Here is a 13,135-nt window from a genome sequence, read left to right on the forward strand (position 1 = left end):
ACAACCCGACAACAGAGCAGAAAACAGCAGAAGACCACCAATGGGTCTTCAAGGTGGTCCTCAGGTGGCACATACATTTACTTAATTTGTTTAAAACATCACACCTCACATAGGCCTGCGGCTCCTGGCTTGCGACAGGAGCATACATGCGACGGGATATAACATGTTTTGTAAGATCTTAAATGTCCCCTTATACCTCCAGCTAATGTAGAAAAATAGAAACAAATATCAAGTCGCACAGTTAACTATGTTTAAAAGAAGTACGAGTCCGATGTCTAAAGCACCTAATGTGCCTGTCCCACGTCAAGAGCTTGTAATTCAATGGTTGTCGTTTGTTTATGTATTATATATTTGTTTTTTCGTTCATCTTTTGTTCATAAATTAGGCCGTTAGTTTTCTTGTTTGTATTTTTTTACATTGTCATTTCGGGGCCTATGCTATATATAGGCTTTGCTCATTTTTGGATGCCGTATGGTGACCTATAGATGTTAATTTTTGTTTCATTTTGGTCTCTTGTTGAGAGTTGTCTCATTGGCAATCATATCACATTTACTTTTTTATAAGCAAAATGACAATGATAAATAAATAATCAAAGAAGTACTAGCAGTTACTGAAATGTTAAATATATAAGATCCATTTATCACATCTTGGATTAATTTATTTGACAAAAGTCAAAGGCAGGAGGAAATGTTTTTGTGTTGTCTTTCGACCCCTCTACCACAAACTTTGTTTTTCATCGACACGTATAAAAATTGCGGTTTTTCAGTTAAAAGTTATTTATATAAAAATAATTGCGTAAGATAAAAACGGAATTCAGAGTTGCCTATATATTTATTCAAATACGAATATTTAGATTACTGTCAAAATGTAACTAGAAAGTCATTATTATTCACTCAGGATTATGACAAAAATCTGAAAATGAACAAAGAGGCATATGCAAGGGGGAAACTTATTTGAGTATCCGTATTTTTTTTAGCTATTGTGAAACATTGGGTCAACTCAATACTCACCTACTGTGTTGATGATAGTAGTATCATGCCAAAGATCTTGTTTGCTGCAACGCATAGGGATATTCTCTCAGATGTAAGCATTCATATTTGTTAACGCATTTTTTTTTCATTTAATCGATGCTTATTCGACAAAGTATATTTTTCATTACGGAACGTAAGCTATACAATGCCGAAACATGACAAATTTCAAATGCATTGGAAAGTTTAATTCGCGAAACAGACACATGTATATTATTGTGAGGCTAAATATGAACAGATAGAACACTCCTTAACCTAGGACAATGATGTTACAGCACAACATAATCGCGCACTAGTTAAAGATAGGATTATCCCTTCAGGTCAACATAGAAATATATCCGAATATAGACTAATTGCACCAAGTAACGACCAGACCATATTCGTAGTTAACACCGTTATTTGAAAGCCAATTACGATAAATGAAACATATTTCCAAGGGAATATTATTAATCGTTGCTTATCCAAAGAATGTAGGGTAAAGGGGTCATTAACTGTCAGAAAAAAACAGGACTTAGTTCAATGCTAAAACATAAGATGTATTTGATTTGTTTGTTAGCGTTGTGTATTATTTTCTCAACAGGATATGCAGACGAAAAGGAATAACGAATTTGTAAAGAGAGTCACTGAAATGTTTGGTTCCCATAAAATGAATAAACACATTGTCTTCGATCCGGTTTTCTTCATAAACGGTACCGACAAAGACGATCAAGAAATACAGCATTTGAAAAACCAACTTGTCACTATTGCTCGGAACCAGCCATCTTGGGGACTACGACGGCCAATAATTTGGGTCCCAATTGAGATTCTGATCGATAATATGATCAAAGATAATATTCATATCATACCAAAAGCATACTTAGCTGAGGCAAACAAAATGAACAAAGATTTAGGACTTTCTGACAAACAAATGGACGAGTTTCTGTTAACACAACACGCATTGGGCAAAATCATGTACTTTGATCAAGCGGAACTTAACAATTTTATCATTCTGTATCCTCCTGCATTGGTCAATATTCTGAGGTCATTCATCACAGATGAAATGTTTTGGCCCAAAGATGAGACCCTAAGAAGTATTCTAAGAAGAATGACAGAAACAGGTAAAATATACAAAACAGACCTCATTAAGCTATGGCAACAGAAACAATTCGTTCATCATATACCAGATGATGACTTCAAAGAGTTCATTATTCAGGTCCTTGTACATCTCGATGTTTTGGTCCTGCCAAAACGATACTCTGGCCAGGATGACACACACATAGATTATTTTTTAGTTCCATGCACAGTTAAACACAAGATGCCGATGTCCTTTCTGGATGACAAATCATTTGCAAACAGAACAATTGCGTTGGTCTATCACATACGACAGTCATCCATACCGTCGGCATTGTCTTTCAAACTGATAGGTGCTGTTAGTGGTATTTGGCCTATCAAAGAGGTGAACGCACGTCCATTATTATACCATTCCTCAGCTGTACTATGTGTTGACAGCCAAACTGAGTTTCGAATAATAGTAGAAGACAACAGAATTGTCGTCTATCTTACAAACATGTCATCTAGGTCTTGCATCTCCCCAGATATCGCAGCCAGTATTCAAGATTGCTTGACGGTTACTTTACAAGCTGTTTTGAAGTTTTATTTAATCAGCATAGGAAAAAACCACCAACAAGTAAATGTGTCGAATCTCTTTCACATTGAAGTCGGAGAAGTTTGTTGCAGAGCTCCATGTGTGATATCAGTTTCAAAGGCAAAACAAACTCCTGAGTGGGTGTGTAATAGTGGAAATACACATTTCTCTAGAGATCCTTTACTGTGGATTTTTAACAAGGTAATTAATCTTATGAAATAGACAAATTAGCAAATTAATTTGGGAGTTCCTCTGTTGAATAATTCGTAAGATTAAAGATATTCTTCCTCAGAGCATGCAATGATTTGTACAATTATCTTAGAGGTATTGCGCATTGCGGCGGTGATATCAAAAAGGTATTAACCTGTGATCAGGTCTAGTTTATGGTGAATCAGTATTGGTAGGACAATGATATTTGGTATGTAGTTGTATAAGCATTGGCACATCTTATTACCATGATAATTGTTTGGAACTGCACTCTCAGTCATGGTCTATCGACTTTAAAACTTTGCTTAGTTAGCATGTTGTAGTTTGTGATTATGTCAGTTTGTGGATAACTAGTTGTGGTATGTCAATGATATTTGGTATGCAGTTGTATAAGCATTTCTCAGATCCATGGAGATTTTTTGGTCCCGCCCTTCAGTCATTGTTTGTTGACTTTGAAATTTTGCTGAGGCAACATGTATTAGTTTGTTATATCAGCATTGCTTGCGCATTTTTGCCTAGACGCCACAAATATCATTGAGATGATTACCGAAGACTGTTGATAATCATGTTAACACGATGTTTACATGATAATAGATCAATAACGAACAAGTGCAATACAATTTTTGTAGGTCTGTTTGATTTTATGTTTTGAGTTAAAAAATAAGTCCTTTTTATAGTTGAATATAACTAATACATGCGTACATGTAGCCTCTGTCTACGTAAGGAGCTAAATCAAAGTTATCTTGAATACGGATTCACGGCAGGTCGAATTATTATCTTTTTTTAAACATGTTTTGACAAATTTGGGCCAAAGTAACTGTGTATTACGAAGCATTATTTGTAAATTCCTCTTATATTAAAAATTGAAAAAAAAGATTCTATATCATCCTTAGCTTTTGCAATTTGAAGTTATAACGTACTTATTTATCTCTTTGTTATATTATCTATCATAATGTATCTTCGAAATATTTTTCAGACGCATCAAGAGTGTTCATCCAATTGCCCAGGTAAAGTAATTAAGTTCATGATTTATAATCATGAAATCAGGATTCATTTAATGAATAATTTCTATAATACCAAGGTCGGATGAATGTCCATGGCCAATTCTCTTTCAAATCTAAATTAGGTATTACGGATGAATCAATACCATTAATTAAAAGCAAACCGACAATCGGTGGAAGAAAAACAAATAAATACAAACAACAAAATGCAATCCACTACACATACAAAATACAGCATCAAGAACCTTCTAAAACTGCAGTTGAAATATCAACAGTTTCTGTACCAAATTTGGCATCTTAAGTCTTGTTGATGTCCAACAAACAGTTATAAATCATATTCGATAATGAAATAAATAGAGGAAGAAGAGGATCCGTTTCCATGCAGTGGAACACAATAAAATTTCATTGATAGCATGCGTCTGACAAACTTCCCTTAATAAATGCAATTTGAAATTGATATATGAAATACCACATTTACAGCTTTTAGACAAGCGGCAACTTTAAAGTATGCAAAATTTCCTTAAGGCAAACAGGCCTTATAATAATTTCAAATACATAATTGGAAAATATACAGTATGTTGCGAATCGTGAATTAGACCGCTTACTAATGAGCTGATGATACCCTAGGGAACAAACACTGGCAATATTGGTCCAGTTTTCATATGTAAAAATAACATTAAAACTTTCGTATTCTACGCGCGTGGTTTGATTAACCTTCTGTATGTTCATTATGAACGATATAATTCTAAAGAAAGAAAGCTATGCATATTTACAATCTTTGTGAGTAAAGAGATAAAACAATTATTTTAAAAAGATAGACATTTCAGCGATCATAAACTTTGGCCAAGATATTTAGGATCATTTTGAAATGTTTGATTAGTGGCGAATCTAATTCCATTTGGTTTTAAATCATGTAAGTATCGGAGTAATGACTTTAAAGCTGATGATTAACCGTCGGAAATAACAGACCAAAACATGCAGGATCAATTGGGTCCAAGCTCTATTGTTCGAACACGATTTAAAAAAATACTTGCTAATTCAATTCTAGTATTATCGTCTATTTGTAAGAGATTATTTTTTATATTTAGGTCTGGACGAATCTGTCCTGACAATGTCACCAAGTGAGCAACATCTATCAAGACTTGCCTATCAACTGAATATTCAAAGTTGTAGGGAGTTGATAATTAACCTCGGGATACAACTGAATGACTGGGAAGATATTGAGTACAGCTACATACGCATGCCGCTTATTATCAAAATCATGGCATTGAATTTCTGGAAAACGACAAACATAGTGGGAAGACCAAACAAATCATTCAACAACTTGCTAGATGCACTGAAGGCAGTTGGCGACACAAGGCATTTACTTTGCAAGGTTTGAAAAGTCTTGTTTATTTTTTTTCATTTACACTCATACTTTATTGATAGTGTTGACTTCCCTGTCTTTTTGACGTATATTTCATTCAAAATAGCAAACGTTTAAGATTTCATAGTATACATCTTGATCTATAACCTGTCATTTATCCTCTGTTTAATTTCTTATCTTATGATCTACGCTTTTAATAAAATATATTAACATCGGTTCCGATAGTCAACTTTAACACACCTTGTTCAAAGAGCCAACCAAGCTTTTCTCATCATTTGGCTTTCGTCGTCGTCTGTTTACTCTTACAAAAATCGTCTCCTCTGAAACTACTGAACTGAACCTAATCATTTTTTTCTTCACTCATCATGGGGTTTTTATTTATAAAAGGATTACCCTTCGTGCTACCCAACATTGCTAAAAATAAAACATAAGTGTAAACGTATGTTTTGTCTTTTATTGTCAAAATAAAGTAAATATAAAATTGACAGGACATAATGTCCAGAATTTTTAACTCTACTAATTGTTAATTGTTAATCTGTTCGACATCTTATTGCACTAACATGAAACATCTTACCACTGTTGTCCTTATTGCCTTTATCTTGAAAACTATATTAGGTAGAGATAAACTTTAAGACTTTTATCGTAATTGACACTCTTCTCATTAAAAGATTTATTGATGACAATTTTTACCAAATTATGCGTTTTTGCCATATAACTATAGAATTATAAAAGAGAAACAAAAACTTAAAAGCAAAACTTATCAAGACGACATATTCTACATTTAAGACAATTCGGAGGAAACTTTCTGACGACTCCTTATTGGAATTATATTGTCCTTTAATAAAAATGCAATTATATTGTTTTCGTGTTTTGCCTGATAAAAATTAAATATAAAATAGAATATTTTCATAACAAACATGATTCCCAAACAGGTCAAATTTGGCCGAAAAAGTAAATAGATGTCACTATTCATAAGCATGAATGCCCTTGAATGAGGATTTTGTACCGTTTTATGTGTTTTGAACAAAAATAGAGACTTAACAGACCAAAGTTCTCAGCATTACAAGATCGACATCAACCGTGAGTGTAAATTTGACCTAAAATGTAATATTTTCTGATATTCGTGGATTATACAAAGCAAGGTAAATACCAATCAATACATTAATTTTGGTACTTTTATCATTCGATAATAGACCGGTTATACCAGTTAAGGTTGATAAAACAAAAATTGGTTATATGATGCCTCTGCTTGTGGACTATTAGTCCCCGAGGGTATCACCAGCCCAGTAGCCAGTACTTCGGTACTGGCATGAAAATACGGATTTTTTGTGTTTTTAAAATTTGCTGTTACAAAATGAGAGAAATTATAATAAATTAATGAATGTATTTCCCTCATGCAAAGCTCTGATTCCTTTCACGGATTTTGGTTAAACTTTTTGGATCTTTTACAGTATAGCTCTTCATCTTTTATATAAGTTTTGGATTTCAAATATTTTGGTCACGAGCATTACTGAAGAGACATGTATTGTCTAAATGCGCATCTGGTGCAAGAAAATTGGTACCGTTGATTTTATTATAGTCATATATCCCAATACCAATTCAGGGCACGGTATATTCTTGGTAATTGAGAACATGTTTACTTGTCTTCCTGCACATAACAAACCTTTAGTGTAGCTTTTATTGTGTAAACAAACAGGTATTTGTTAACATTGTTTATTTAGTTGATTGCCAACTGTATATATTTAGCTCTTACGAAATTCTTAAGGGGTACCCAAAACTTTTACTTAAATAGATTTTGCGCATTTTGTTTATAAAATGTTGAAGAAAATATATGACCTGTTGACAAAAATAATAATTTACAGAAATAATTTGGATGTATATATAGCAGTTTGACAAACACTTATTTTGATCGTTAAAAACTTGATTTCTCCTTACTAATGATATATGCTTAAAGCGTTCAACTGATCGTTAAGAGTGAACTCTCATATGTGTTCATAATCCCCTTGAAAAATCAAATAGTTTCTTATTTTTGTTTTATTGCATACTGTAATTCTGTCATAAAGGATTTATTTCTTTTAATTTATCAAACACAACATATATTTTTTTTTGCATAAACGAAAAAATTTGACCAACTTATTTCATTTCAGGTGTTTAGGGAATACACACATTTATTAGGTAAGAATGTTTATTGTTATTCTTCACATGCAAAAACCAAATTCAAAATAACCAACATGTTAAAAACAATACAAAATTGTTTCTTTGCATCAAAATAATTACCATATAAGAGGGGCGAAAGATTGAAATCATAAAAATCTACACAGATGAAAATAGAACATTTTCTGTAAAATTAAAACTGTTCAGCAATCGGTAGCTATTCCTAACTATTCCGGTGTTTAAAGAATACAAATCATACCGATCAACTAATTCCGAATTGCGACCTTACCTCTATGTATTATACACCATATTGACATATGAGGGTTTTTTTTAAGATTTGATAACGATAAATCGTTTCAGTGTTGAGAAATCCAGTTTAGCTTAAAAAGAACACATCTATTTCTCGATTATTTAAAATCGTGAAAATTCATAAACGAAACATATTCCACCACCACATTCCGTCCAATTCGATTTGTGGCAACCCTCAGCTCTCAAATGATAAATATTTTAAACGTTCGGCAGGCTTCGCGTTCGAAATTTAAAATTTAACCGTCTTGAATTTAAAAAAAAGTGTATCCCCCTTGCATCAGTGGAAAAATCTCGTTATATTTATATCATATGATCTTTAAATCTTTTGACAGATATTGCAGATGTCCGACTTCAAGAAGTTCCAGATGATGATGTTTTGCAAAGTCTTCCTAAGAACCTTGGTAACTGCGCTATACCACTCGGAATAGAGCTAGGAATAAGTATTAGTTCGATAGAGGAAACAATGACTCGGCATCCAAGAGATATGTACAATCAAATATCAGACATCTTGAGAAAATGGAAAACTTCAACATGTTCAAGAGAAGTAAAACCGACAATTTACAAATTAATGTTAGCACTGGAACGCGTACATACTGGAGGGTTGGATTACTTAAAGGACATCTATCTTGGGCATTAATCCATGTTATTATTCGACAAATTTTAAATGATATTTCTGAAATGTCTTATTTAATTCAAAATATACTCTGTACTAGTGTCAATTGAAGCAGAAGTCAAAGCTATTAAATAATTCTCTTGAGAAAATGTAGAAGAAACAAAAACGTAATACGCTAGACAGATATGTGTAGGCCAATATTTTGAGTTGGGTATTTCTATTAGATTTAAAAGCAAGAACTATAGAATGAAATTGAGAAAGGAAATGGGGAATGTGTCAATCACGTTATATTATTTTACCATTAACTTGTTTACTATACTTCCAAACATTTTACAAGAATTATATATCAAGTTATGTTTTACAGATAAAAAAAATGAAAAATTGAATATAACATGCTTATAGATATATAATGCTTTTAAATATATTTGTTGAATTGCAGAGCACGGGGAACAAGACATTTATGATAGGTACTGACACAGATTGACAAAAGGAAGTAATATTTGTATTGTGTTTACAAATGCTTGATTTGAAGCAACTTTACTACTTTACTTGTACCCTTGTATACAAGTTTGGGATTGCACGTCATGTACTTTATATGTGTCATACAGAACGTATGATTTTTTATAAATGTAATTGAGGTAATATGAATACATATTGTAATATACTCTTAATGTTGTATTCTTGTTACTTGCATATAATATGAATGAATCTCAGTTGAAGTAGATGTAGAAGTTACAATATTGTATTTTGATAAAGCTTCTTTCACCAGTTAAGTATATTTCTAGAATTGTGATTGGTAAGCGCACGTCGTTACAAACCATATAGCCCCAGTGTGTTGCTAACAAATATCATCAGACGTTGTTTATTCGTTTTTGATGCGTTTTGCTATTTGGTTTTACCATGTGATTATGAACTTATCGAATTAATTTTCCTCTTAGTTCAGTATTTTTGTGAATTAACTTTTTTTCGCTACCCCGGTGACGTCACGTGCGTTTTTCTTTGTTTCATAGGTGTGTCTAGTGAAATATTGAATTCTGTAGATTTTCCAAGATGTCTGTCATTAAAAGGTAATCCATTTACGAATTTACCGTATTACTAGTATGTCAATCGTTGGCATTTTAGTAAATGCATCACTTGGCTTCCACATTGTCTATAAATGGGACTACTGATCTAGATATGCAAATAACCCAGGTTGACGTAACACCGTCTATGATGTAACTCTCAAAAAAGATTTTTAGAAAATGAAAAACAACGCGGCTTTTACGTTATACTTTGTGGTCGAAATTTCTCAACAGATAGCCAGACTTGCACTACGGCCGCGGATTAATTCGATATCTAATTTCATATTCGTAGATATGTATATTGTAAAACCCTTCAGAACCCTGTACACAATTCGGCTTCGCCTCAGGATTTACATGAATACTTCAAATATCCGTATCTAGGGATATGAACGTAGATAACTTTGATGTGTATAATATAAGATTATTTTTTTACAATTTATCATATTTTTTTATGAAATTAAATGTAGTTTGTAAGAACATTAAACGGAACAGTTTTATTAAAGTTATCGGGAAATCCAAATGTTGATATAATATAAACGTTAAATCGGTTATGTAACCATAAGGTGACGGCGGATTATAAAAGTTAAGAGGGGCGAAAGATACCAGTTTTAACTCATCAATATAAAATAAACTGACATTGCCATGGCTACAAATGAAAAAGACGAACAGACAATTACTAGCACACAAGAAACAACATAGTAAACTAAAGACTAAGCAACACGAACCCCACCAAAATCTTCGAGTTATATCAGGTGCTCGGGAAGGGTAAGCAGATACTGCTCCACATGTGACACCGTGTAACTCAGATTTGATATTCCAGGGCTTGTATTTCAAGTGCGATTTCTTGGTAGAGAGTTGCTGCTCCATAAGTATCTAATAATCTGACATTCCGAGTGATGAAGTTGAAATCATTCCTCCGTAAAGTTAATGGACTTCACCACGAGTTGATTGACCGTTATGGATTATTTTTCTCACATACGACAGCGGATATGTTCCAGTTGTTGTAACTAAAAAAACTCCTCTTTTCCCCCAAATGTAACTTCCTCATTGGACTGATCAGCAGTTTGTACTACCATGAGCTACACGATTGGTATTAAAGGTAAAGCAGGATCAGATTACCCTTGCAAAGCACCTGAGATCACCTCCAGTTTTGACTGAGTTTATGGCTGCATAATCGTTGTTTTTTTGTGTTGTCTTTTTAGCCATGGCGCTGTCATTTTATTTTCGACTTAAGTACTCTTTAGAGTACAAAAGTATCGACAACAGGTGCAACGACAGATTAAACATGTCCTTTTATGTATGACCCACCCGTAATTCAAATCTTCAAATGGTTAAAATATCTCAATTGAGATTAGTACACAACAGGTAAATCAAATATGCTATCGAAACGATATTTATGGATTTATTGCTTTAATGATTGAGCGTTTTGAGTAGATCACACTTTTTTTTATTAAGTCCGAAGCGTTAAAAACATCTTTACGAAATGTTTAAATTGAAAAGGTAAGAAAACCCCATAATCAAATTGTCATAGATTCTTATTCATATTTACACATCTTGGTCTTTTAAAAAAGATCTTTATATGAAGATATGTTTCGTTTCGATAGCTATCGACTTAATGAAAAAAGTGTGATCAACTGAAAACGCTCAATCATTAAAGCAATAAATCCATAATAAAGTGTTATTGTCACAATAAAGAGCAATTTTATGATGGAAAACATAGCAAGATAAATTAAACAAAAATATGTATTTCAAAGATATTCAAAATAATTGCAATTCTGTCTTATATTCTTTTGTGAAATACTCAAAAGAAAAAGGAATAATGCTTGATGAAATGTAGGATGGAAAATAAAATTATTTTGAAGAAAAGAGAAAGTTTTATCAAATTGTCTTTTCGATTATACCCTCTCGAATGCTACACAAGGTTTTACAACAAATATTGTTTGTAGCATCCATTTGAATAAAATAATCATTAACACACCATATATGTATGGAATAATTTATGTAACCAATACTTCATTGATAATTTATAATGTATTGTTGTTACTAACATTTTGCAATAAAAGTGTAGCTTACTCTTTTTATTTCCGAAACTCTTCTTTGTGGTGTCCATTTGACTTGGCTCTGTATTTCTACATCCAGTAATTGTGTTATTGTTCTATAATATTTTTTGTATTTTTGTCTTTCATTTTTGTTAGTATGTTTTGTCTATATGCCTTCTTTATATTTGTTGTTACCTATGACGTGGCTCTGTATACTTGTTCGTCCCTCCATTGTGTTATTGTTCTATTATTATATCTGTATTTTTGTCTTTCATTTTTGCTTATGTGCTTTGTATATATGCCCTTTTGTGGTTCTTTCTTACACATGACGTAGCTCTGTACTTTAAATTCCGTAAATGTGTTATTATGCCCTGGTTAATGTTTGTTTGTATATTTGATTGTTTCTAGAGTCATTACGATGATAACACAATGTTGACTAGTGTACCCCTACTATTGACTTATTTACCTATTTTGTCTGTGTTGTTCGCACAACGTGGTCAATATAATGGAATTGTATGCAAATGTCATAAAAGTGAGAGGTTTCGCTGACAATAATGTTTTTGACACTCTACTTTAATCATGTTTTTTGTTTCGGATTTGAACGATCTTAGCTGTCTGGAACATCTAGATTTGTCGGGTAATAAATCGTTTTGGATTTGCTTCATTAGGGATACATCTGTTAATAGTTGGCCCAAAACTTTCGAATCTAAAGATATTTGAATTTTTCATATATTCCTCTTAGATATAAAAGCGCAAATTACCTACCAGTGACTAAAGATGTCAAACCAAACCAGTTTCGATTCAAACGCGAAGATGAATAAAGGCAACAGTAGTATACCGCTGTTCAAAACTCATAAATCCATGGACAAAAAACAAAATCGGGGTATCAAACTAAAACCGAGCAAAACGCATTAAATATAAGAGGAGAACAACGACATAACACCGAAACGTAACACACACAGAAACGGACCAAGCATCAGACAAAACACCACGAGAATAACAGATATAACATGAAAACCAAATGCATGAATTTGGGATAGACAAGTACCGTGCCACGTCTTATCTCAATATCTCAAAAATAAGAGAAAACACAAACGACTCAACGTTAAAATGCAACACACACATAAACAAACAATAATTTAACAATGGCCATCTTCCTGACTTGGTACAGGATGAAAGTTGTTCCGATGCAGCTCATTGTATTCTGACACTTAATGTACCACTTCCGCCACGGTTAGAGTTTGTTCGTATAACACATGTTCTTGGTGCACCACCTCTTATCAAACTGAATTTACAGAATACTGCTAGCGTACGATATCTTGATATGTCCTATTATGACGTTAAATGCTTTCCTTTAATCTCAATTAACGAAACAGAAAACAATCTGGAATATCTAGATCTTTCAGGAATTGATTGTAACTTATATTACACAAATATTTCTTTCTTGCGTGCACTGAACATGCATATTGATTATGAGAGGAGTGCATATATACGGGATGTTGAGAACAGCGTTATTTGTTACCCAAAGCTCCTTAACTTAACCAAATTAGATTTAAGCTGGAACAACTTGTTTTCGATTTCACACAAATTCTTACAAATGCCGGCTGGCTAATTTATAACAACGGCTCAACTATTACCACACAGGTAGTTTTACAGAACTTCCATTCATTATTAAGTAACTGTTACCCAACGACGTGGTTGTATATAGGACTACGTACAGTTATTTCTGCGTT

At 32.9% G+C, this 13,135-nt stretch overlaps 1 protein-coding gene across 1 annotated transcript in view; it reads left to right on the forward strand.

The window, feature by feature from the left end:
• The window catches only part of LOC134727876 (uncharacterized), a 29,750-nt gene extending 20,784 nt beyond the window's left edge, over window positions 1-8,966 (forward strand). Inside the window, exons 9-14 of the mRNA XM_063592271.1 lie at window positions 977-1,083; window positions 1,609-2,853; window positions 3,836-3,866; window positions 4,949-5,235; window positions 7,374-7,401; window positions 8,022-8,966. Coding sequence (XP_063448341.1) covers window positions 977-1,083; window positions 1,609-2,853; window positions 3,836-3,866; window positions 4,949-5,235; window positions 7,374-7,401; window positions 8,022-8,326 — 2,003 coding nt within the window. The 3' untranslated portion in view covers window positions 8,327-8,966. The remainder of the gene's footprint in view (window positions 1-976; window positions 1,084-1,608; window positions 2,854-3,835; window positions 3,867-4,948; window positions 5,236-7,373; window positions 7,402-8,021) is intronic.
• The last annotated feature ends 4,169 nt before the right edge of the window (window positions 8,967-13,135 follow it).

Source organism: Mytilus trossulus, chromosome 8 (assembly GCF_036588685.1).
Source record: "Mytilus trossulus isolate FHL-02 chromosome 8, PNRI_Mtr1.1.1.hap1, whole genome shotgun sequence".
Lineage (NCBI taxonomy): Eukaryota > Metazoa > Mollusca > Bivalvia > Mytilida > Mytilidae > Mytilus > Mytilus trossulus.